The sequence below is a fragment of the Siphateles boraxobius genome, unplaced genomic scaffold (assembly GCF_051911475.1).
Source record: "Siphateles boraxobius isolate OS27281-9 unplaced genomic scaffold, OSU_SipBor_1 29, whole genome shotgun sequence".
Classification (NCBI taxonomy): Eukaryota; Metazoa; Chordata; class Actinopteri; order Cypriniformes; family Leuciscidae; genus Siphateles; species Siphateles boraxobius.
Genome location: NW_027508908.1, coordinates 14,096,955 through 14,123,090, shown reverse-complemented (window position 1 = coordinate 14,123,090; position 26,136 = coordinate 14,096,955). Strand labels below are relative to the sequence as shown.

Below are 26,136 nucleotides of genomic sequence, written 5' to 3'. Positions count from 1 at the left end.
CATGGGCTTTAAGTATTTAACACAATGTCTATCAGACAAACTGATGTTCAATTTTGTAAAAAAAAATCTATAATGAACTTCATAATTATGCAACATTTCTTTGGCAATAATGTTTAATTCTTGTGATATTCAAGGCCTATTGGGTTGTGAAGTATTGCTGTGGGAATGGAGGTGTATACTTGCTAACAGTTACATTGGAATTCCTTCAAAAAGTAAAATACTTTGCCTTGGACGTTGTCCAAAACCACAGCTAAAAAGTGTAGAGAGGCAGAGTTGGGGTCACAGATGGGAGGAGTGTGTGTGTGTGTTTTTTATTTTTTATTATTCAACCCAACCCTTTGTAGTCTCAGATGTGTAAGTTTATAATAGGAGTATGTTATTATATTTACAAACTGTTGTACAGGTGCTGAGGTGTTTCATATGGAAGCATGTGTCAAGGCTAGTTTGGTTTATTCTGTTAAATTACTCTTATTTTGATTTTCATCATTATTTTGTTTTTTTATTTTGTGTCCTGTATTCTCAGTTCCTGTATTTAGTTCCTGTTCCCTTGGTTGTCATGGTTTCACCATTATCATTTGTTTCACTTGGTTACTGATTATTTTCCTCACCTGTGTCTGGTTTAATTGATCATCATCTCATGCATTTAGGGGCCATTTTCTGTACTGTTTTAAACTAAAAACGGGAAACTTTTTGTGTTTTCGCTGTTCATTTACTGTGATGACTGTGTTTTGAGGGCCTGAAACTACACATTTTTAAGATGGGTTTCAAAATGCAAGTTTTTGAAAATTATAGCATAATCCTTTTTGTGTAAACTACAAAAACACGATTTTGTGAAAATGGTGACATCATGCATGTCATGTGTTTAGTCTATAGGCATTTAGTGTTTATTTAAATTTTTTTTCCATTTTTAGTACATTGTTGTCGTGTAAACATACTCTTACATTTCTGAGATTCTTCTGTTCATGGTCGGTTATTATTGCTACAAAGATCCTTTCCTCCAGTATACCCCGTGACTCAATGTGACAGCATGTTTTTGTCTCAGAGTAAAAAAAAATAAAAAATAATCATATATTTATACAAATAAATAATTGTGTTTACATTTTACAACTGCAACTTCATATCACAGAATCACAAAGTTGTATCTTGTAATCATGACTTTATATCTCAAAATTCTGTCTTCATATAACACAATTGTGCCTACAGTATATCTAAGAATTGAATTTATCAATATCTTATCTATATCTAAGAATAACTATCTCATAAATATGACTTTAAATCTCACAATGTGACTGTATTGCGATTGCGATTCAGTATGCGATTGTTTTAAAGCTCTTTATATTCTGTATTATTCAACAAAGACAATAAATAAGTCATTGTATAGTAGGGGTGGGAATCTTTAGGCACCTCAAGATCCGATTCTGGTTCTGGGAGTCACGTTCTAATTCCAAAACGATTCTTGATCTACTTTTTTTTAGGCATATACATCATATACATAATTCACCTTCTGTATTGCTAAATGTACCCAATTTTTCATATCAACAGAACAATATACCGGGATAACCTCAACCTGGCCTCAACTCTCAGCATAGTAATGATATGCTAAAGCCCGCCCACACATTGACGTAATTGGTTACAAGGAAGTTTTGTGAAGTCAGAAACACCCGCAATATCAAACCACATTTTGAGACTGTCGATTTGAAAATACTCAGCAATGGTGTTAACTTATGAATTTGCACATGGTTTGTCTTAAAGCATATTAAAAACACCACATAGACAAATAAACATCGTTAACTTGATTTTCACCACAGGGGATCTTCAATATATTAATAATAAGCCATATCTACACCGTAAAAACTAATTTGTTCAGTTTACTTAATTCAATTGTGCAAACTTGTTGCCTTAATTTAATTAAGTAAGCATAACTTAATTGCATCAAGTTCTTCTTACTTAATCTATTTAAGTTTTGTCAACTTAATTCTATCTGTGATCTGAGGAAGTGTACTCCCAGAGTGCATTGCGGCATGAATAAATTAATTGCTTTGTTTTACCATTTTTGGCTTTATTTTACCATTAACATTTTATTTGCTATCATTATTGGGGTTATACTGACAAGAAACAGCAAATAAAATTGTAATGGTCCAATTAATTAAATTAATTTAAAAAAAAAACTTGTTACCAAAATTGCAAGATATTGTCACAAATGTAGAGGGATTATATTACCCAAATTAAAAGTTTATGCCATAAGTGTTAGCAATAAAATGCTAAAAGATCATTATTAAACATGAAATATAGTTATGTTATACATCAATACATTCAACATAGAAATAATTTAAGAATAAATATATATAATATTTATTACTTCACTTCCTTTGAAATCAAATAACTGTGATTCAATGTTACATCACTGCATCAATTGGAAGAGAATCACAATAATAAAAATGAAGTTCCAAGTGCCCAACCAAAAGGAACACTAATCACAATAATGGTGAGAAATTTTAGGAAATCAACATGAATTTATGAAGTCAACTTATGTGACATTCTCCCAAAAAAGTTCAACACATTATTGGAGATTAAGTTAAGTTAACTAAACATATTTTAGTACGGACAATGTTAGATTTTACAGTGTATTTGTACATTTTGCGCTGGACATAAATCCATTCATGTTATTCTCCTTTTGCAGGAGAAAGCTATGTCTGTGCTTCCAACGAACCCTACCGTAAAGTGGACTACACTAAGAACGTTAATCCCAACTGGTCAGTCAATGTGAAAACTGGGACGTCCCGCTCGATGCCATCTCTTACCACTTCAAAGAACGAGCTGAGAGAACGAGAGAGCAAAGACTTCATCAAACCCAAGCTGGTGACTGTCATCAGGAGTGGTGTCAAACCACGCAAGGCCGTCCGGGTCCTTTTGAATAAGAAGACGGCTCACTCCTTTGATCAGGTGCTCACGGACATCACTGACGCCATTAAACTGGACTCTGGGGCTGTGAAGAGACTCTACACTCTGGAGGGCAAACAAGTAAGTGATAGATTTAAAAAGCCATTTAATAAAAATTATTTAAATAAAGATATTAACTAAAGCCTAATGGGGGTTGAAATGATTCCTATGGTTTCAAACGGCATAATTAATCTGACATGTTTTCTGAGTGATTTATGCCCTGACACTGTCTGGAAACCATAGGAAACTAAGCCTATATGTGTGCTCTGGTCTATTATCATTACTACATCTTTAATTTGAACAGCTATAACTTTTTATCCCTATGCTAAAAAGGTCTGTGGCTAACTTTAGTCCCTCTCCTCATGGGGAACAACTTTTCCTCAAGCACCCATAAGTTTGCCATGAAAATTGCCTTTTTTTTTCATTCAGTTTTTGACATTTTATTCATCTAATGTATCTGACTGGGATTTTTAAAATGTTTTTTGAATTGAGAAATTAGTTTTTTCATGGCTCTCAAAGTTAACAGAGTTGGACTGGTGATCCAAAGGTTGCTGGTTCGATTCCAGTACCGGCAGGAATATGACTGAGGTGTCCTTGAGCAAGGCACCTAACCCCCAATCGCTCCCCGGGCACCACTCAAGGCTGCCCGCTGCTCCGGGTGTGTGTATCCACGTTTGCAGTGTGTGTGTGTTCACTACTCACTACTCTGCTCCTAATGTGTGTGCACTTACTTGGATGGGTTAAATGCAGAGGTCAAATTCCAAGTATGGGTTACCATACTTGGCCATCATGTGTCACTTTCACTTTCACTATTTCTTTGTGTTAGCTTCCTGTACTCACTGGATTCCAATTGATGCTATACATTTTTAAACTAAAACAACCTTTTTTTCCCCCTTGAATGCTCCAATAGAGCATTGTCCTGAAAAAATTAGGCCACACTTTAGTATTTTATCAACTTTAATAAGTGTGAACACTTCAGTGATGCTACCCTCAATGGACTCATACATAATGAAGTGAGCTGTTTGTAGTTTAGATAGGGCAGAATTATACATTAGGGTATGGTAATGACCACCTGAACCCTTTTTAATTCTGAATGTGCTTGAGCCAATCCAGACAGGAAATCCAGATGGGGCATGTCTTTAGTCACCTCTGTGGTTGTTAGAACACTAAAACAAGTAATTCTCATTTAATATATGTGGTTATGGTTAAACCAATCTGCAGTTTATTCTAAGGACAGCAAACTGTCAAGTAAAGGAATGTGTTTGATTCTGTTGCAGCTTCACATCATTCTTTCATATTCTTTATATCTATAAATATATTAACTACTTGACTAGAAATTATCAAAATACTTTGGTTATTTACAGGAGTATCTGGAAAAAGTTATATATTATATAAAGTTATATACATTATATTGGTACGTAGTGTTTGGCAAAGTATAATGTCGAGGACTGGCATAAAGCACATTTGAACTTTGTATTCTGGTAATGACAGGAATAATGACCATTCAGTCATGGTCTTTCCAACAGAGACAGTATTCAATACATAGTGTGTCCCACTGTTTTAATCTTCTTTCATCTATACACCTACAGTAGACTTTCTTTAAAGCTTTTTATACAATGTATCTTTTTCAATGTATCTAAAAACCAAAATGTGGATTTTCAGGAAATGAAAAATAGTAATTGTTCTACAAAAAAAAAAAAAAAAAATTCTAGAGAATCTTCATGCAGAAATCTTATGAAGGCATGGGAATTATCCCCTTCTGTTCTCTTTCAAAAAGCTGGGGTATGTGGGGTATGTGTATAGCAGCTGACATGTTTTGATGATGTCATTGGGGATTCAACTCGGCAGTGGTGAATTGTATGTAGAGAGCTCCTGGCTGCCTCTCGGCCATTGTGAATCTCTTTGGAATTTAGTGAGAGAACTCATGCGCATATTTAAAGTCTGTCCTGGCTTGATCTGCCTTAATTATGCAAAACTGCCTCCAAGAATTGCTTAGCAAAAGTGAATGTAGAATTATTATGGTAATGTCTTAGGCTGCTTTTGAATGAGTAAAGAATACAAAGAAAGTATTTGAAATAAGTTGCTCACCTCTTCCTTTGTTTCTGGGTGTGTGATATTGGTGGAAGAAATATTGTCATTATTTTTGACTGTTATTTTAAAGACCCCCTATGGTGAAAACGTCTCAGGTTACGTATGTAACCTGAGAGGGAAGGAGATGCTGCGTCGAGATGCGGTGGGAACGCCCTGCGTGATTGCGGCGCGAAGCATGTGTATAATCAGTCCATTGGAAAAGCGAGACGTCATAGGCGGGTGACGTCATTGACCAGGAAGCTACAAAGCACCCCTGAATACAGAACGCGACAGCTTCTGAAAAGCCGAAGCAAGTCGATCTCAGGCATGCAGGGAGTATGGCAGGGCTACGCAGCGTCTCGTTCCCTCACAGGGAACCAAGGTTACATACGTAACCTGAGACGTTCCCTTTCAAGGGAACTCGGAAATGCCAGTCCTATGTGAAGTCCCTGCGCACACTAAGGAGCAAGCACCCTGGAATCTGGAGTGGAGCCAAGATCCAAGCCATAAAATCTCACAAAAGTATGCGGTGAGGACCAACCTGCCGCATCACAGATGTCAATGAGGGAGACCCCCGACAACAAAGCCTTAGAGGCAGCCATACTCCTGGTAGAATGGGCCCGGACAGCCAAAGGTGATGGCTGACCGGCCGCTTCATAGGCAAGTGAAATAGCCTCGACTATCCACTTACTCATAACCTGCTTGGAAGCAGGGTTACCTTTTCTAGGTGACCTGAAACAGACAAATAGTTTATCTGAATTACGCCACAGGGCAGCTCTGTGCACGTACGCATCCAACGCCCGAACAGGGCACAGCAGATGAAGTCTTTCCTGATCTGGTGTATTAAAAGGTGGAGGACAGAAGGCCTGCAGCACAATTGGGCCCGTAACATTATTAAGGACCTTAGGGATATAGCCCTGCCTAGGGTGAAGAAAGGCTTTCACTATGCCAGGTGCAAATTCTAGGCATGAAGGAGCAACCGACAAGGCTTGCAAATCACCAATCCTCTTGATCGAAGAAATAGCAATGAGAAATAAAGTTTTTAGAGTAAGGAACTTTCCTGAAACCTCTTCAATGGGCTCGAAGGGAGCCAAAGCCAAGCCTTCCAGTACAACGGCCAGATCCCTGGCCGGTGCTCTATTGCGCAATGCAGGCCTCAGCCTCAGGGTACCACAGAGAAAACGAGTAATAAGAGGATCTCTCCCTAATGAAGCACCACTCAAAAGAGTGTGGTAAGCAGATATAGCCGCCACATACACCTTCAAGGTGGAAGGAGATAATCCAGCAGAAAAACGTTCTTGCAGAAAATCAAGTTCTGTACCAACAGGACAGATAACAGGATTCGTAAGACGTTCTCCGCACCAGGCAGAGAACAGTTTCCATTTAAAAGCATAGAGTTTTCTCATGGAGGGAGCTCTAGACTGGAGTATGGTCTCCACGACCTCAGTCGAGAGACCTGATTCTATGAGCAGAGCCCCCTCAGGGGCCAGGCCCACAGTTTCCACAGCTCCGGGTGAAAAATCGTGCCCTCTGCTTGGGACAGAAGGTCCCTCCTGATGGGAATCTCCATCGGAGAGCCGGGCCAATAGGTCCGAGAACCAAACTCTGGCCGGCCAGTACGGGGCTACTAACAATAGACGAGCCCCCTCCCGGCGAACAGTCTCCAGAACTTCCGGGAGCAAAGATATCGGCGGAAAAGCATACAGGTTTAGCCTCGGCCACACCTGCACCATCACATCCAGTTGGGTGCGTGAGGGAGAACCACATGGGACAATGTGTTGAATCTGACGATGTGAAAAGGTCGACCTGAGCTTAACCGAAATTCTCCCAAAGGAGCTCCCTCAGCCCCTGCCTCGACAGGATATCCGCTCCCAGATTTAAATGCCCTGGGATATACATTGCCCTGAGAGACAGTAATTTCCCTTGGGCCCATAGGAGGATCTGATGAGCCAGTTTGCAGAGATGTCGTGACCTCAGACCCCCCTGATGGTTGATATATGAGACCACCGATGTGTTGTCCATACAGACAAGCACATGTGACCTCACAGGTCTGGCAGGAAGTGTTTGAGTGCTCGAAACACCGCCATCATTTCTAGACGATTTATGTGCCAGGAAAGAAGATGGCCCTGCCAAAGACCCTTCGCCGAGCGACCACTCATGACCGCCCCCCAACCTGTGAGGGAAGCATCCATCGTGTGCACCCGCCCAGCAGTCTCAGGGATATTAGATCGACGAGGAAGAAACATCTGGAACGCCACTGATTGTTTTTTTATTCTCCTGAAATCTATCGACAACTGTATTTATAGCGTCGCTTCAGCCGGAGGCATTGTCATATAACCATAATGCTTAATCCCCATAACATTACTGTAGTTAGATGTCTGAGGATTACTGTAGCAATGTTCAGGGAAGAAGGAGGCGGGAACCGGCGAACAATCAAAATAATCTTTATTTAAAATAAACCAAACAAACTAAAATACCGCCAGCAGCCCCTCGCTGACGACTGCTGGCTTACCCAAAATAAACTAACGGCCAGCAGCCCCTCGCGGACGACTGCTGGCTAAAATAAAACACAAAAACCAAACACAACTAAAACACAGGCCTGTTCCTCTCTCGATCATCAACGTCGTCGCTCCCCCTTTATGCTTCCGCTCCTCCGTGAGAGATGCGAGACCGGTGTGCTTCACAGGTGCTGCTCATTAGCAATCGCACCACCGGCCTCGCGCCATTCTCTCACGTCCCTCGGCCGTCCTGTTCGCCACAATTACGATACGAGATGAGACCGATTTATTCCACAATCCCGACACCTCAGTTTTGAGATCGGGAAAAAACGGTAAGCCCAGACGAGAAGGTTGTGATCTTGATGGAAGGAATCTCTCATCTAATAAACTCTTTTTATTAACATCATCACATTCCTCTGCTAGCCAGTCAATATTTAATTTAGACACAGCACGAGTTATAACCTCCAAAAGTTCCTCATCAACAGAGGTATGAGGCGGCAAACTCTCATAATCCCCTGCATCAATACTGGCAACATCCAATTCCTCAGAACTGGATAGTCGCAGCATTGGTGCCTCATCTCGAGGAGAAGAAACTGCAGCGTGTGCTTCTCCCTGAGATAAGGCACTGGATCTAACAGGTGAAGGCTGAGATAGGGCAGAGCCCGTCTCAAACCCCGCTGACAGATCCATTTGCGAACCCCAAGATGCGAGTCGACACTGTGCCTCGGCAGCAGCGGGACCCGCACCTCGGGGAGCGTGCACCGAACCGTCCTCCTCAAAGAACGCCCGGCGGGAGCGGAGCGTCCTCACGGACAGCTGTTAGCAATGCACACAGTCAGCTCCCTCGAGAACTGACTGGGCATGCTCCACTCCCAAACAAGCCACACAAAGCTGATGTGTGTTCCCACCCGTGATTTAACGAGGGCAGGGAACAACACAACACCTGAACTCTTGTTTCGCAATATATATATAAATATATATAGATAAATACTGTGAAACATTGTGCTTGTGACAGACAACAATAAAAAGACAGGGGCAGTATACATAGAGCGCTTGCTGAAGGCACAGAAGCTGTCGCGGTCTGTATTCAGGGGTGCTTTATAGCTTCCTGGTCGATGACGTCACCCGCCTATGACGTATCGCTTTTCCATTGGACTGATTATACACGTGCTTCACGACGCAACCACGCAGGGCGGTTTCCACCGCGCTTTGACGCAGCTCGAGTTCCCTTGAAAGGGAATCAAGTATTTAATGTTGTTTATATGTCTATGTGGTGTTTTTACTATGTTATAAGACAAACCATGTGCAAATTCATCAGTCAACACCATTGCATTATTATTTTTTCCTTAAAAATGCTGTTTACCAAAGACAGTCTCGAAAACATGGTTTTAAATTGCCAGGTTATCTCTGTATATTTTTCTGTTGATATGAAAAATCGGGTACATTTAGCAATATAGCGGGTGAATTATGTATATGTATATTAAGATGTGATGATGAACTATATGCCTTTCTCTACTGAGGTTCTTAGTTGTTCAAAGCGTTTATTTTAAGGATACTGATTTTTAGAAGGCAGCTGTCTTAGTCTGAGATGGTGAACAGGAACATGGTCTGTGTAACATTAGCAAAACATTATTAGCTGTTTGATAACGTAGTCAAGCCAAAGGCTAATCATATCAATTACCGCTATGTGTCTGACATAGAGAGCAATACATAAAATGCATTACCATTCTGATACATTGACTTGTAGACAAGCCTGTATAATTCGCTCTTCCACTTATTCTTCTTCAGTTTCTGGTTCAAACTTATGGTGAATTAAACCAGTACTGCCACTTGCCATTGTGCAGTGTTTACTACAGTAAAGTTGAAAGTGTAGATCAGGTATTCTGAGCTGGTGTGATTGAGTTGAGGCAGGGACCAATATGCATATTCATGGTTCCACATATACTAAATTGAAGCAAGGGTGTAGAGTTACATTCAAGTTATTTAAGGCATGAAATATAGAGTAGTTACGGAGGGAAAAAATCGGGCCTGGGAGGAGTCCGGTGAGGCCATGGAGAAGGACTATCGGTTGGCTTCAAAGAGATTCTGGCAAACCATCCGGCGCCTTAGGAGAGGGAAGCAGTGCCCTACCAACACTGTTTACAGTGGAGGTGGGCAGCTGTTGACCTAAACTGGGGATATCATCAAACTGTGGAAAGAATACTTAGAGGATCTCCTCAATCCCGCCGACACGTCTTCCATTGAGGAAGCAGAGGCCGAGGGCTCAGAGGTGGACTCGTCCATCACCCAAGCTGAAATCACTGAGGTAGATAAAAAGCTCCTCGGTGGCAATGCTATGGGGGTGGATGAGATCTGCCCTGACTTCTTCAAGTTTCTGGATGTTTTGGGGCTGTCTTGGCTGACACGCCTCTGCAGCATCGCATGGCAGTCGGGACAGTACCCCTGGACTGGCAGACCGGGATGGTGGTCCCTCTTTTCAAGAAGGGGGACCGGAGGGTGTGTTCCAACTACAGGGGGATCACACTCCTCAGCCTTCCCAAGAAAGTCTATTCCAGGGTACTGGAGAAGAGAATTGGTCGATAGTGGAACCTCGGATTCAGGAGGAATAGTGTGGTTTTCGTCCTGGCCATGGAACACTGGACCAGCTCTATACCCTCTCCAGGGTGTTGGAGGGTTCATGGGAGTTTGCCCAACCAATCCACATGTGCTTTGTGGATTTGGAGAAGGCATTCAACTGTGTCCCTCGTGGCATCCTGTGGAGGGTGCTCTGGGAGTATGGGGTCCGGGGCCCTCTGCTAAGGGCTAATCGGTCCCTGTACGCCCGGAGTAGGAGCTTGGTTCGCATTGCCAGAAGTAAGTCAGACTTGTTCCCGGTGCATGTTGGACTCCAGCAGAGCTGCCCTTTATCACCGGTTCTGTTCATAATTTTTATGGACAGAATTTCAAGGCGCAGCCAGGAGCCAGAGAGTATCCTGTTTGGGGACCACATGATTTCATCTCTGCTTTTTGCGGATGATTTTGTTATGTTGGCCTCATCAGACTATGGCCTTTAACATGTACTGGGACGGTTTGCAGCCGAGTGTAAAGCGGCTGGGATGAGAATTAGCACATCCAAGTCGGAGGCCATGGTTCTCAATCGGAAAAGGGGGGCTTGCCCGCTTCAGGTTGGTGGAGAGTTCCTGTCTCAAGTGAAGGAGTTCAAGTATCTTGGGGTCTTGTTCACAAGTGAGGGAAGGATGGAACGGGAGATTGACAGACGGATCGGTGCAACTTCTGCAGTAATGCAGTCGATGTACCGGTCTGTTGTGGTAAAGAAGGAGCTGAGCTGTAAGGCAAAGTTCTCAAGTTACCCGTTCAATCTACGTTCCTACTCTCACCTATGGTCATGAGCTGTGGGTCATGACCGAAAGGATAAGATCCCGTATACAGGCGGCTGAAAATTGTCTTTCTCCGCAGGGTGGAGATAGGTTTAGGAGCTCAGTCACTCGGGAGGAGCTCAGAGTAGAGCAGCTGCTCCACATCGAGAGGGGCTAGCTAAGGTGGCTCGAGCATCTGTTTCGGATGCCTCCCGGACGCCTTCCCGGGTAGGTGTTACGGGCACGTCCTTCCGGGAGGAGACCACGAGGAAGACCTAGGACACGCTGGAGGGATTATGTCTCCTGGGAAGGCCTCGGTATTCCCTCGGAAGAGCTGGAGGAAGTGTCTAGGGAGAGGGAACTCTGAGCATCTCTGCTTAGACTGCTGCCCCCGCGACCCGGCCCAGGATAGGCGGAAAAAGATGGATGGAAATATAGACCTAATTCTGAAAGGAGTCCCACAGGGCTCTGGTTTTGGCCCTTTTCATTTCAATATTCACATGCTCCCATTAAATCACATCTGGGGCCTATACCATGATGGTTGTTGAACAAACTCAGGGTTATAGGATAAGTTAAAATTTGACAAAACCAAACCAATTCAATCTGGCTTTATTGGTACCATGAATCTTATTACGCTTATTTAATTAATTAATTAATTAATTAATATTTATTTTTATAATAATATTTACATTCTACATAATTAATTAATAAAATGCTGATGAAAATGCTAAAGCTGGCTGGCAACTTTTTTTTTGAAAACGCTGTCCGGGAAAGAATTAAAAAGTTTAGTATGTCAAGAGTAGTCCCAATTTGTAGACAACATTTAAATTGGACCATATGTTGGACAGTCTAAACCTGTGAAATTGACTTTAAGCCAAAAGTGAACTACGCTTTTAGCCTAAAGTGCTCTACATTATTCATAGACTTTAGCTGAGATTGAGCAGCCAATGGCAGTTTAGCACTAATATAATAGGCCCTAAGGCTGTCCTTGATTGGGATGAACATGTCATCTACCCTCCAGCACAGGGAATCCTGATGTTTGTGAGTGGGTCAGTGGGAGTAGCTCCTGGCACACACACACACACAAAACACATTAAACATTTATGATGGGATAGCACTGCATTGATACCATGGCTTTAAGTCAATTCAGGAACATCCCTGTTTATTGAAGAGAAAATGTATGAAATCTTAACACCAGCAACTGGAAATTTTAGTTTTAGATTGCAAGATCTAGTCTAATGAATAGACTACATTTTTAATGTTTTGTGTGTGTGTGTGCCAGGAGCTACTCCCACTGAGCCACTCACAAACAGACGTTAAACCGAGGTCCTGACTCTCTGTGGTCATTAGAAATCCCAGGATGTCCTTAGAAAAAAAGAGTAGTGGTGTAACCCTGGCATCCTGGCCAAATTTGCCCCTTGGCCTCTGTCCATCATGGCCTCCTAATCATTCCCATTTACTGATTGGCTTCATCACTGTCTCATCTCCACCAGTAAGCTGGTGTGTGGTGTGTGTTCTGGCACAATATGGCTGCCGTCGCATCATCCAGGTGAATGCTGCACATTGGTGGTGGCTGAGGAGATTCCCCCTTCCATGTGAAGCGCTTTGAGAACCTAGAAAAGCGCTATATAAATGTAACGAATTATTATTATTATTACTAAGGGAACATTTATTACAAATTAAATAATAAAAAAACATTTTAAATTATGTCGTTTTTTTTAAAGCAGCAACCTTTTTATTGCTAGGTTAATGTTAGAGAATATTTTATTTGCAGTTTAACTATATTGTAACATGCAATATATCTCATTTGTGCCTTTAATATTTTAAAGTAATGGGACACCAAAGTGTACCATATTTGTACAATATGCCCTACTGTAAATAAATTGGTCAGCTTGTGCGTTTCTCTGCCGTATATCTTGTGTGCTGCTCCACTCAGCGATGCGATCATGGTGAGGCGAACACATAGCTTAATACTGTTGCACTCTCACTGTGTGTCTTGTCTAAGCCTTATAGTAAGATTAACGTCTTTGAATCTCTTTAAAACTGAGGAATGAGATAAGAAGTAAAAACATTAAAGCCTTGAGATTGGAACTTTATAATTGCAGACATACATATAATCCCTAAAATCCACTGGATCCGTCTACGGCGCGGAACGTCAGCATCGCGGATGCCGCAGCTAATCGCGGCCATTATAGTCAATGCTCTTAAGTCCACCAGCTGCGGACACAGCGCATCTCAGAAGCTTCCCAGAAGCGTCTCTCCGCTCCGCTCCGCAGAGAATAGGTAGCAGGTCTATTTTTGCCGCTTGCCGTGTCAAGCTGCACAGAGTACATCGTACCGGGCAGGAAGTCAGACACAGAACGGCATAGAGGATCCGGTCGATTTTCAAAATAAAACACCCTGTGGAGACCAACGCTCCGCTACTGAAACGCGTCTGAGACGCTTCCAGTGGACTTTGACGCCGAGCTAGGGACGCATCAAAAACGTGGCACTGACGTTCCGCGCCGTAGACGGATCCAGTGGATTTTAGGGGTAAGGTTCCAAGAAACATTCATCAAATCCATCAGACTGACTTAGATGAAACTTGTCTTACATTTAAGCTGCTTTTCACACACTGAATACATATCTTATTGCTTTCATGGTGTGTGTGTGTGTGTGTGTGTGTGTGTGTGTGTGTGTGTGTGTGTGTGTGTGTGTGCACATACTGTATATGTAAATATTGTATGTCTGTGTGCTCACACACAAGAAAGAATTTGCTTTATAACTGTGTTTACTTGAGAGCTTTTTTGGTTGCATCAAGCAAGGCTGCATGTCATATGTGATTACAGTTGGTACGCCCTCACTAAGACTGTAAAGAGTTTGAGGCGGCATGTCCTCAATGCACAGCTGCGGACACACTCCATGAAAAGTATGTCTCCCGCTCCAGAGTGTATATTGTGTCACTAGACTGATTTGATAGTATCGTTTGAGTGTCTCTGAAGCCCAGGGGCCCATATTAGGCAGGGTCATTTTGGCTGGGATGCATTTATTTTATTTTATTTGTGAATATATGTACTTAAAGTAACACTATGTAGATTTTCATCCTTCATAATTTATTTCCAAGACCCTTGTGATGGTGCATCGACTTACAATAGGTTAAATGACACGTCTGCCATAGCCTGTCGTGGTCTGTATCGCTTTTACTGGCACTATGTAACTTCGGGATTCGGGTAGTAACCGGAGCAAAAAAAGAACTACAAAATTCGACTGCTTTACGGCATACATAGTTTTTCTTCCTTTGTGATGTCTTTCATAAAATCATGCATCATACTCTACCTTTTCTGTGGCCATTGTTGATTCCAAAGCCGGTGCAGGATAAACAGCGAGCGTGCACGTGTGACGGTAGGCTGCGGTAGGCTAAATTATTTACGACAGCGGTAATGGACAATTCCGCTTCCAACCTGTTGGGCGACCGCAGAGGAAAAGTTCCTTGGTGTTGCTTTAAAAAACCATTCAAAAGTATGGGGTTAGCAAGATTTGTTTAATGTCACCCAGGCTTTTTTTTTAAATCAAAAATACAGTAAAAACAGTAATATTGTGAAATATTATTAAAATAAAAATATTTTTTGTCTATTTAAAAAGATAATTTATTCCAGTGATGGCAAAGCTGAATTGTCAGCAGCCATTACTCCAGTCTTCAGTGTCACATCATGATCCTTCAGAAAACATTCCAATATACTGATTTGGTGCTTGAGAAGCATTTTTCAGGATTTTTGGGTGAATAGAAAGTTCAAAAGAACATTTGAAATATAAGTTGTTTGTATCATTATAAATGTCTTTACTGTCGCTTTTAATCATTTTAATGTGTCCTTGTTGAATTAAAGTTTCGAGTATTGAAAAGGAATCTTACTGACTCCATTCTTTTGAATGGTAGTGTTTTTATATTTATCATCAGCTATTTTGCTTAATATTTGCAATTCCTATAAGACAATACATTCTTAAATGAGCTATACCACTTTAAACAGGGTCAAATAACCATCTGAGCCTGAGAATTAGCCATTGCCTTGAAATCAAAGAAAGCCCTTCATCAAACAGTAAATTATGAATATTTAGGAGTAACATGCATGTTAACAAGATAGCCACTGGATGCCATCTGCTTCTGAGGATTCCAAGCCTATAATTCTCAGCAGGTGGGGGTGGGGATGCTGAATCGTGGACACCCCACTGAGACTCCATCCAGCTCTGCTGTAATTGAACCTAAAGGCTGGGGGATTTAAAGTGCAGCTGGCAGGTGTTGGCCGCGTTTAGGGGGGCTAGCGGATCTGTACTAGCCAACACAAGATTGTCTCAGCTTCTTAACGGCTAACTCCATGAATGCCAATCACTCTTTTCTCTTTAGTTTTTTTTTTTTTTTTTTTTAGTTTCTTTGCTTGGTTTACATCACATAAGCTGATGGAGAGAAATAATACGCACTTTCTTTGGCAGGAGTTTACTTTTTTTGCCAAAGTAGTAATTTGTAAATACAATTTACCAATTTTTTTATTTATTAGCCTAGATGTTTAATGCATTACTTCCCCTCCCAGCTACGTGCTTTGTGATTATCTGATAATGGAAACCAATGACATGGCAATAGACTATCCATGATTGTTTTATAAATCTCCATGAGGACAAGTCGGTCTCCAGGGAAATGGCAGAGAGGAGGCACCGTGTGAGAAGTCAAGATGCTGGTAAGAGCAATTATACACTTAAGTTATCAACCCATATGCACCCTATATGCCTCCATCTCTTCCTGCCGCTTCCTCATTTACCATACAAATAACACTTCAAAAACTCATGATTCGAGCTCCGTTGGTTTTAAAAGTCATTTGTACATTAGTTGAAAACACTCTACATCGATCTTAAGACCTTAAGCTTTTTTCAAATCTGCTCAGAAATCAGAAATGTGAATGTTGCTATGTCCCAAACACATGTTTTGTACCCAAGCCAATAATCTCAGTGCGTAGTTGGAAAGGAATCTGATTTGCAAAGCTGCAGACCTGAATGAAAGTGGAAAAATAATTGGTCCTTAGATAAATGCAAGGGTCTACAAATGAATACTACAAATGATGACCTGGCAGTTATATGAAGTCTGCAGTGACTTTAAGTGACCTACAACAAAACAAACTGACAAATAAAATTACATCATCATGTTAAAATAAAACTCATAGACATACTTCTGATTGGAATTCAGGTCAGTGACAAATGAGAATGTGCATGAAAGTGAAAAAGAAAAATATTTTAATAGTCTAGTTTAAAACATGTACCATGTTTAATATTTCTGTTGGATTCTTGTGGTTTAAAAAAAAAAAAAAAACTTTTATTGCATTTTCAGGAAAGAATGATCATTTAATGACTCTAAAAGTATCATTTTATGCATATTTCTGCATACAGTTTTGCTTTGGCAGATGATTTATTTTTAAATATTAAGCAGTTTTTTTATTATTGTTTATCACGTTTATATTAGGCTATATTATTTATTCCCCATAGTTTTAAGCATCATAGCCTTGTTCAGCACTGACAGAGAGATACACATAGATGAAGGGATGTGTAAATACGAGTGTTCTAGAGTGAATAGGTGCTGTGGGTATATGTCGCCATGTTCTTATAGGGACAGTGAGTGGGGGTTAGTGATTGACATATCGCCCTGGAGTAGATTAAAGCATACTAAAACCCTTAAAGTGTTCTGTGTTTGTATGACATCAGTATAATTTGAACAAGCTAATGATTTCTAATAGAGTCTGATAGCAGAGACAACAGACTTCATATCACATCTCTTCAGGTCTTTTAAATCACATTAGATCATCAGCTCACAGTAATAAATAGGACACTTTGTTTTCAGTACTTCACAATCTGTCTTCTAGGATTTATTTTGTTGTATACCATAATCTCTTTGACCTGTCAATCACCTATATTAGTTTTACCTAGAAGAAATAATGCAAATAAACATTAAATAAATAAACATGTTTATTACAAATAAACATTAAATAAATTATTACACAAAACAAGGGTTGTTACTTTAGTTGCTTTCTTGCAATACAAAATGTGAGATGACTGTGGATTCTTCCATCCTTCCAGACCTATATGCTTCACTTGTTTTAAGGGCAGATCAGGATTAAAAGACTAATTGAGGTCAAACTTAAAGTATCATGAATCTGAATAACAATCATTGTTTGTCTTCTAATTAATACAACCATCACCATCTGCATATGCTGCATTAATTTAACTAACAGTATGTGGATGCGTCATGTAAGTAGCAGACAAATAGAGTGTCTGGTGTCTATATGGTTAGTCTGACAGGCCATCCAGCCCCAGCAGGCATCTTTAGGAGACACTGAGCTTGGCACATGACCAGAAACGTGTCAGTGGAGCCAGCCGGGGTCACTGTGTGATCTCAATGCCCTCTATTGTTTTTTTTATGCCCAGTCTGGAGTCCTTATCGAGTGAGTCTGACGAGTGCAGAAAAGGATTTCCACGTACCCCATTGTTCACTGGTATCAGTTTCCTGTTTGTTGTCATTTGTCATTTTTGGTTTCTACTAGGGCTGTCAATATTAATTAATTTTGTGAAATTTTTTTTTTCAGTTAAAGACATTCAAAATATTTATTGCAATTAACGCAGCATGCATTTTTTTTTCATCCTTTGGCTGCTCTACAGTATATGATCACGCTATCATTCATTCAAGTGCTATTAAACCATTCAAGCGCGAGAAGATGCAAACAAATAAAAAAAGAACTCAAATCTGTCTGTGAAATGGCTCTCTGTGAACAAACACCCGAAATGCACGCACATGATGCCTCACTGCTCTTGACTGAATATGTTAACTTTTGTAGCTTTAATAAGGATTAATCTATATTCAATTTAGAATTTATTGCAGTGAAGACAGTGTTTGATTAATCAGTTTCTGTATATTTACCAGTTAGACCTACCTGAAAGTCTTAAATCATTAGGTTACATGGTTCAAAAACAATGAAAACAACTTTTTTGTTTTTAAATTTAAAATTGATAGCTTTTAAATATACTGTAATGTTAAATGGCTATAATTAATGGCTAAAATTGAGAAAAAAATAATCAATTTAATAGAGACATCAGTATCAGCACTGGTATCATTGATGGCCTTTATTAGTGCTTAGTAAAAAGATGCCATTAAACAAATATTTAAAATATACAGTCTTTATGTTTCAACAATAATTTAGAGATTCAATGTGAAAGTATTACAATACAAAAATATATGAAAAACTTTAATGTTAGGTGTGATTAATCGCGATTAATTACAGAAAAATGTGTGATTATTATTATTTTTTTAAATCGATTTTAATTGACAAATTCCTGTCACTCATATTAAGTTTTTGGAAAATAAATAATGCAAGACACCAAATAAAATGCTGTTTTTAAGACTACTGGACTAGTTGAACCTCAAAAATATGTTGTTGGGATTCCATTGTCTCAGATACAGAATATTATTTATTATTTATTAATATTATATTACATTTTTAAAATTGAAATTCTAATGTTTAATATTGTACTGGCAGATAAGCCATTTGATTGACTCTATCCCACACAGCAGATTTAACGTGGGGGCACGTTGCTGATGTTACTGTGGTTTGACAGCTCGTCTCATCGCAGTGATAAATGAAAGCTGATGTCCCAGTCTCCGCCTCGCCCTTATCAGTTAGACTTTTGATGACTGACTTCTGAGACTGCCTTTATTTTTTGTTGAAGCTGTGGGAGCTGCTTAAGCTCCACTTTAAAAAAATAATTGGTAAAAGAGCAAAAATGTTTGGTAAACTAAAAAAAAAATGCTTCACGTGGTAACATCAAAATGTACTGTTTTTAATTAAGTCAAAAATAGAATTTATTATACAAATGTTTTTATCCTCTAATCTGATTGGCCAAGAGAGTTTAAACAAATGTTTTTGGAAGTATATTGTGAAAATAGTAATACTTTGAAATATTATGACAATTATGACACATTTCTCTTTTATTATATTTTAAAATGTAATTTACTCCTGTGATTGCAAAGCTGATTTTTCAGCAGTCATTTGTCAGTGTCACCATTCTGAATACTTTGATAAATTGTTTCCAGGATTCTTTGATGAATATAATGTTCAAAAGCACAGCAATTGTTTGAATATAATATTCTTGTAATATTGTAAATGTTTTTACTGTCACTTAATTAATTTAATACGTTCAATCCTTGCTGAATCCTTGCTTTGAAAGTCAAAGTATTAAATTATTAATTAAGGAGCCCAAATTTTTAATGGTAGTGTATGATTAACAACTGTTTACATTAAAACAAACAGTAAAATGGTATATTCTATGTCCTTGACTGCTAAAGTATGTGTACAATATTAAATAGTTATTAAACTCACAGAATTTTGATTTATTTTGTTCTTGATCCAGTCATTGGCACTCATTGATTTTTGTACTTTTTACATTATTTCATTTCCAACTCACTGATCTATTTGGCAGCAGAAGTGCCCCATTAAGTATGACTTTAAACGTATCGGTTGCTGAACACACAATCGTAACTTCATTTTCTCTGTGAAAGGCTCATTTGTCAACGCTGCCTTTAATGGCCTCAATTATTAATGGCTGATGTGAGGAAAGCCTCTCCTGTGCTTCAGTAGCTAATGGTTGACAAACTCCTCCAAGCCTAGAAGGTTCCAGCTTATCCAAAGCCTCTGAGTAATCGATTTAGCTTGAAAGAAACAGCAAAGCTAACAGTACATAAGCAGTAGTCAGACATATACTGGAGCTACTGTATAGATGTTTTGTTTCTCCCTAAATCAAGTCTGTTTTGCTAATGCTATGATCTTGGCTTGTGTTATCCTCTTTGGTTAACATTCCTGTATTTTGCTTTGGATCAAAAAAGCACCCAAACACCCCATGCAGTGAACTGGCAGTATACCATAGTGTGTGACTTTGTTTTGAGCATAGACTTCATCCCCTCATCCCATTTATATGCTTTCTTTCTTCCCGTCTTGACAGTGTAGAGCAGTTCTGCTCTTATACCCTTCATTACTGTCAGCCAAATAAAGCTGAGCTGTTATTACTCTCAGCGCCCTGCCGGGTCTCTCTAGGCACAGGCCTGTACTTTACTGGGCTTGTTAGACAGACAAGACTTAGAGGAGCTTAATAATACAAGTCTTAATGAACACCTTGCAAGAAACTTAAAATAAAATGATCCGTAACAGACTTGTTTAGAAATTTGTAATGCTCATTATAATAGTCACTTTTTAAATCTAACAACTATCGTAACAGCCTAGCAACAATGAGCAATGTCCTAGCAAACCCACAGAACAACTGATTAGAATACTCATAACTTCTCAAAATACTGAGAAAGTTGTCAATGTGTGGTGACAGTTTTTGCACTGTTGTTTATTTTACAATTCATGAACACCTTGCTGTCTAATATGATTTTAGAAGGGCCACATTGGTCTTTTATCGGCACTAGCTGGTTGTTGCATGTAGACCAGAATGACTAGTTTTTCAGGCTTTAAAATGTATTCTGGTAACCACAAATAAAATGGTTTTAAATGTTTAAATCTATGTTGGTAGGTTGTTTTTGTTTTTGTTGTTTTCAGAATAGGCCATGCATGTCATTTTTATTTCATCTTGCAAAATTGGTTCAAAGCCAATAGTGTTAGAGTATTGCTTTAGTGCAGTGGATCTTAATTGGAAAGTTCACCCAAAAATTAAAATTCTGTAATCATTTACTCGTCCTCAAGTTTTTCCAAACCTGTATAAATGTCTTTGTTCTGCTGAACACAAAGAAATGTATTTTGACATATCATCATTGACTTCCACAGTTGGAAAAAAAAAATACTATGGAATTCAATAGTGCTCCCGAACTGTTTAGTTTCCCACATTCTTCAAAATATCTTCCTTTGTGTTCAACAGAACAAGTACAAATTTACACAAGTTGAGGGTGAGTAGATGAATTTTCATTTTTGGGCAAACTATCCCTTTATCCTTTTTGACTCCATTAGCAAAAACAACAGTATTTGAAGGCCCCCAATACATTTCTGTTACTTCTACAAACGTTAATTAGCTAATTCATTATTCTTCTGGGTTTACACTTCTTATTACCAGTTTATTTAAGCCTACATTCATTTTGTTGTCATTTGTGATTACAAGTTTTTTTTTTTTAATTATTATTATTAGTTTTAGACAAATGGTTGGTTTTGTTATCACTTTTGTTTTTCATGTCTTTTATTTTGTAATTTGGCTTAGTTTAGGTTCCTGGTTTTGTCATGTGATTCCCCTGTCATCATGTGATCATGTCTTGTGCTTTCCTAGGCTGAATCCGGAATCGCCCCTTAATCCCTCATTCACTATTCCCTATAGTTCACAAATACTGTTCACTTGAAGGAGTGAATGAAAAGGAGTGAGCGATTTCAGACAGCCGTTGAGTGTACAATCGGTTGTACACTCGTTATTGCAGTGCAATGTGGGATTGAATAAGTACACACAATAATGTCCACAATGGTTTTGGACACCACTACAAATAGCTGTCCCCTCAAATAACACCTATTTTAGGCTATGGGGGGTATTTCGGATTTAGCCCTAGTCCTATAGGTGCGTTCGACTTCGGCTGCGGCTCGATGTAACCAGTCAGGGAGGAGCTGAAAACGGAGACGTGAAGTTCGACACTTTCTCCTTCCCGTGGTGTTTGCCTACTTTATAAGATATGTAGTGAATTAAATGCAATATTTGTCAAATACATAGACGTTTTAGGAGGTTTTCATTACAGAGTTTGTTTGTACAAGAATAAAGTTCAACACAAGCCTATACTATTTAAATACCAGTGTAGTGGAGTCTACATTTTTTATCAGTTTTATTTTTATAAACGACACAATATAACATCACGACTACATGATAAGAGCTTTTATTGTTATTAAAAAGCTGATTTGTGAGCATCAGTGGAACTGAAAGTGTCAGAATGGGTAGATCGACACTCAGTGTCGACAGACACACGTCTCGAGTTTTCGATACACTAGTGCATCGAAACATTGTTCCGGAGCATTGCTTGAAATGAGGCTGTCACGTGACCTGTGGAAATGAAGCTTCGTTACCTCACTGACACGTCACTCTGGGCTCAAAAACAAAGCGTGTCGATTGCGTTCTCCCATACCCGCTATCCATTTAGTGCAATATTATAATTATATCGGTCATGCCTATATGTATGTAGCCTTTTTTTAACATGGTGTATTGTTGATTATTCTTGAATAAAAATATGTAGGCTAATTGCTGTTGTATTTGTGCATTGGTGTTTAACAATGTTCATGTTTGTGTTGTTTAAGGAACACGCAAAAAAAATGGTGCAATGAAAAAAAAATCACATAGGCCTAATTTATGGCTAGATGGTGAAAACACAAGTTTGATGCGAGTAAAAATAAAGAACAGAAAATCTTTGTCTATTGTATTGTGCAAAATACAATGAAACTATCGCCACATACACACACCTTGCTAATGGTATGCTTAATAAATATACAAATAAACCTTACGATGATATCCCAATGAACAAAACATCTAAATGACACAGTTGGTGTAGGAATATTTATTAACCACCAGATGGCGAAGTTCAGCACTGTCAGAAGCTTCGAAAAACCAACGCAGTTTGTTGTAAAAGCCTCTGCTTCAGAAGCCTAGTTCGGCACATACCTTGTCAGAATAAAAACGAAACACACGTGATCGTTGTCATGCGGTGAATCCATCCAATCGTAGGACAGCTGTGACTTCTTTTAAAAACATTAAAAATCGTACCGACCCCAAACTTTTGAACGGCAGTGTATATATAATCCAAATATATAATCCAAAGTCAAAAGTACATTTTTAGTACATAGTCATACCTGGTAACAAATCCTGTTCAAATAGGCTACATGTGTAATGATGGTGCAGACGCAGAGGAATCCATTTGCAGATTTATTGAGTATGGTCAACAGGCAGGGTTAATCAACAGCAGACAGAATCAACGAAGAGAGCAAAGAGCAAGACGAGGTCACAGGCAAAGGTCAGGGCAGGCAGCAAAAGACAAAGTCCAAAGAGGAATCCAGGTCAAGGCAGGCAGAGAACGATCAGAGGTCGGAGTACACATTCCTAGGTCAGTAATCAGATCAGCAAACTCAGAGATAAACGCTTGGAATTGAAAGCCGGGGCAATGCAATACTTCGCAGAGAAGTGGTGTGTGGAAGTGGCTTTTATGTGAGTGTAAATGAAGTGCAGGTGTGTGTGCAATCATATCCTCCACCCAGTTGGTTTGAGCTGCGAGTGTACGGAAGGTGAGAGCATATTCAGCCGTCGTTCTTCTTCCTTGAGTGAGAGTTAACAGTTGTTCTCCAGCACTTCCCCCTTCAGTGGGGTGTTCGAAAACGTGACGAAACTGCTGGAGGAACTCCTTGAAGGAGGAAAATGATGCCCCGTCTGTTCCCCAGACCGCAGTGGTCCATTCCAAAGCCCGACCCGTGAGCAGCGAGCAGACAAACGCTATACGGCTCGCATGATTGGTGTAGAGTGAGGGTTGCGGATCAACAAAGAGGGTACATTGAAGCAAGAAGCCTTTGCATTCAGCTGTGTTACTATCGAATTTCTCTGGGAAGGCAAGCCGAGCATTGACTGAAGGGCTCGGGCTTGATGTAGATTGCGTAACATCTTGCGGTGGTGCGGCGGGAACAAGGGGTGTGTTCCCAATCACCGTACGAAGTTCTTGCAAACCCAGTACTAGCTTCTCAGTGAGAGAAGTCAGATGGTTCAGTTGATGATGATGCACATCAAGGTGTGAGGCTTGGTTCGTGAGTTCCGTGGATAACTGCAAGACAGCTGCTGGATCGGTGAGCGGCGAATTATTCTGTAATGATGGTGCAGACGCAGAGGAATCCATTTGCAGCTTTATTGAGAATGGTCAACAGGCAGGGTAAATCTACAGCAGACAGAATCAACGAAGAGAGCAAAGAGCAAGACGAGGTCACAGGCAAAGGTCAGGACAGGCAGCAAAAGACAAAGTCCAAAGAGCAATCCGTGTCAAGGCAGGCAGAGAACGATCAGAGGTCGGGGTACACAGTCCTAGGTCAGTAATCAGATCAGTAAACTCAGAGATAAATGCTTGAAATTGAAAGTCAGGGCGATGCAATACTTCACAAAGAAGTCGTGTGTGGAAGTGGCTTTTTTGTGAGTGTAAATTAAGTGCAGGTGTGTGTGCAATCAGTCCCAGGTAAGAGGCATGATGGGGTATTGAGTTCCTGAAGGTGGTTAATATTCCGGGAATGGATCCCTCCGGTGGCGGAGAGGGAGCGGTGTGGGAGCCTGCTCCGTTATAATATGGGCCATTCTCCAGAATTTGTTCAAAGTTAGAGTTGGAAACATCTTGAAAAGAAAATTGTCTTTTCCCATAAATTTATTATAAAGTATTCTTTTTTAAAGTAGGCCAATACATTTGATCATACATATTTTAAAGTTAAGGATTCATTATTTTGATATAGCTTACATTGGAACAAACACTATAATAACATATTAGTTGATGAGTTTATTTTTGACAGAACATACTATATATTTAACATATGAGCAGAAACTGGCTAACAAAAGCTTATTTGATATTTTAGAATAAAAATGTTATAATCTATCCAAAACTACGAAATGTTGTCTTTCATATTTCATCAGTAACATAGTAAACATAAACAACAGCGCCCATCTGTGCCATTAATTCATTCACACACAGAAACGTGATTCAAATTTAAACAGTCTTTTTGCGTTTACAGACACTAATCCATATCATGATTATTAGAACAAAGCACAAGAATAAAAAACTAACTATTTACAATTCTCGGCTAGATCCGTCACTCCTCGAAATGAAAATAAACCAGCACATGTTCTGAGGTAAATTATTTCTCACAGCCTCGCAAGACGACATAGTACATTCATCTGACGATTAAATTTGGTGTGTTATCGATTTTATGAGGGGCGTTGACACATTTGCATGTGTTGCCTCAGATCATTTGCGTTTGAATAGCGTGCGCTCTCCGTGGGCGTGTCAAATTAGCAGAATAATGAGCTGCGAGAACTATAATTAGATCGGCTGACACCTCTTTCTTTTTTTATAGATTACATAAACAGAGAATATTTATTTTAGTTTTGAATTAGATATTTTAAAAGTACAAACTTAAATGATTTTTAAGATATATTGCTCATGCCTGAGTGAATAGTATTCGCTGAGTTTTGTTTAAGTTTAGAGACGTGCTCCAGAAAAAAGGTTAACGGAGACGAAGCGACAGAAAGCACACCCTGTTTATTTTATTTATTTTACAAAAGCACAATGTTTTTTTTTTTTTTTGGATTGTAAGTGGACACATAAAAAAGTAGACATTCAACAGTTTATTTTTTTATATTTCTTAAGGCTGTATGACCAAAAAATAACAGAGTATTTTAAATCTATTTTCCTGCTATGTGAAAAAAATCGAGCGCGTTTGCCGACCCCAGAGGGTTAATATGAATCTGAGCAAATCACTCCATAGGATGAACTTCTTCTACCCATTGAAGTGCCATTCAAATTCCAATCATTTCTACTGTATATACTGAAACATGATCTGTAATTCTCTTTCCAATGCTGTATTTAAAATAGGGGATGTAATCCACTGCTGCTGTATGTCCAAAGTCTGGATTGTTCGGTCCATCTGTGAATATTTGAATACTATTGTAATACTCCTGGCTAAGGTACTGCTTTACTACTACTGTATATCCTCTGATATGAGTATGTCCTTTGTTTGTATCTTGTTTTGCAATGTTAGATCTACATCTGGTTTAGGGAAAAGCCAAGGAGGTATTGATGGTATTACCACTGTGGGACTAATATTTATATAATTTATTTCTATGTTCTGGTCTTCTTTTTCTATATTCCATCCAACTATTTATTCCTTCTTTTCCCTGTTCCCGACATTTTTCTAGGACCTTTTTCACTGGGTGATTCTCCTTGTGTCCCTTTAGTGTGCACCAGTATGTCATTTTTTATTGTAACCTCCTAACTTCCAGGGGCATTTCTGCCATTTTTACCTGTATTGCTGGAATAGGGGATGTTCTGAATGCCCCACAACTTATTCTTAAAGCGTGTGACTGAATAACATTTTTTTTAACATAGATGCTGATGCTGAGCTGTATTATATGCATCCATAATCTATCACTTATCATAGCACAGTATATTCTTTTTAATGACTTGCGCCTCAATCTGCCCCTGCCAGACATCTTAAAACGTGTATTCCTTTTTT

The 26,136-nt window shown here is 39.5% G+C and overlaps 1 protein-coding gene across 10 annotated transcripts in view; it reads left to right on the top strand.

The window, feature by feature from the left end:
- The window catches only part of dclk2a (doublecortin-like kinase 2a), an 87,368-nt gene that overhangs the window by 4,749 nt on the left and 56,483 nt on the right, over window positions 1–26,136 (top strand). For all 10 annotated transcript variants that reach the window (XR_013207828.1, XR_013207826.1, XR_013207827.1 and 7 more), the window contains exon 2: window positions 2,681–3,021. Coding sequence is in view for 6 of the 10 variants with exons in the window: in XM_077246662.1 (XP_077102777.1) it covers window positions 2,681–3,021 (341 nt within the window). In the remaining 4 variants the exon portion in view is untranslated. The remainder of the gene's footprint in view (window positions 1–2,680; window positions 3,022–26,136) is intronic.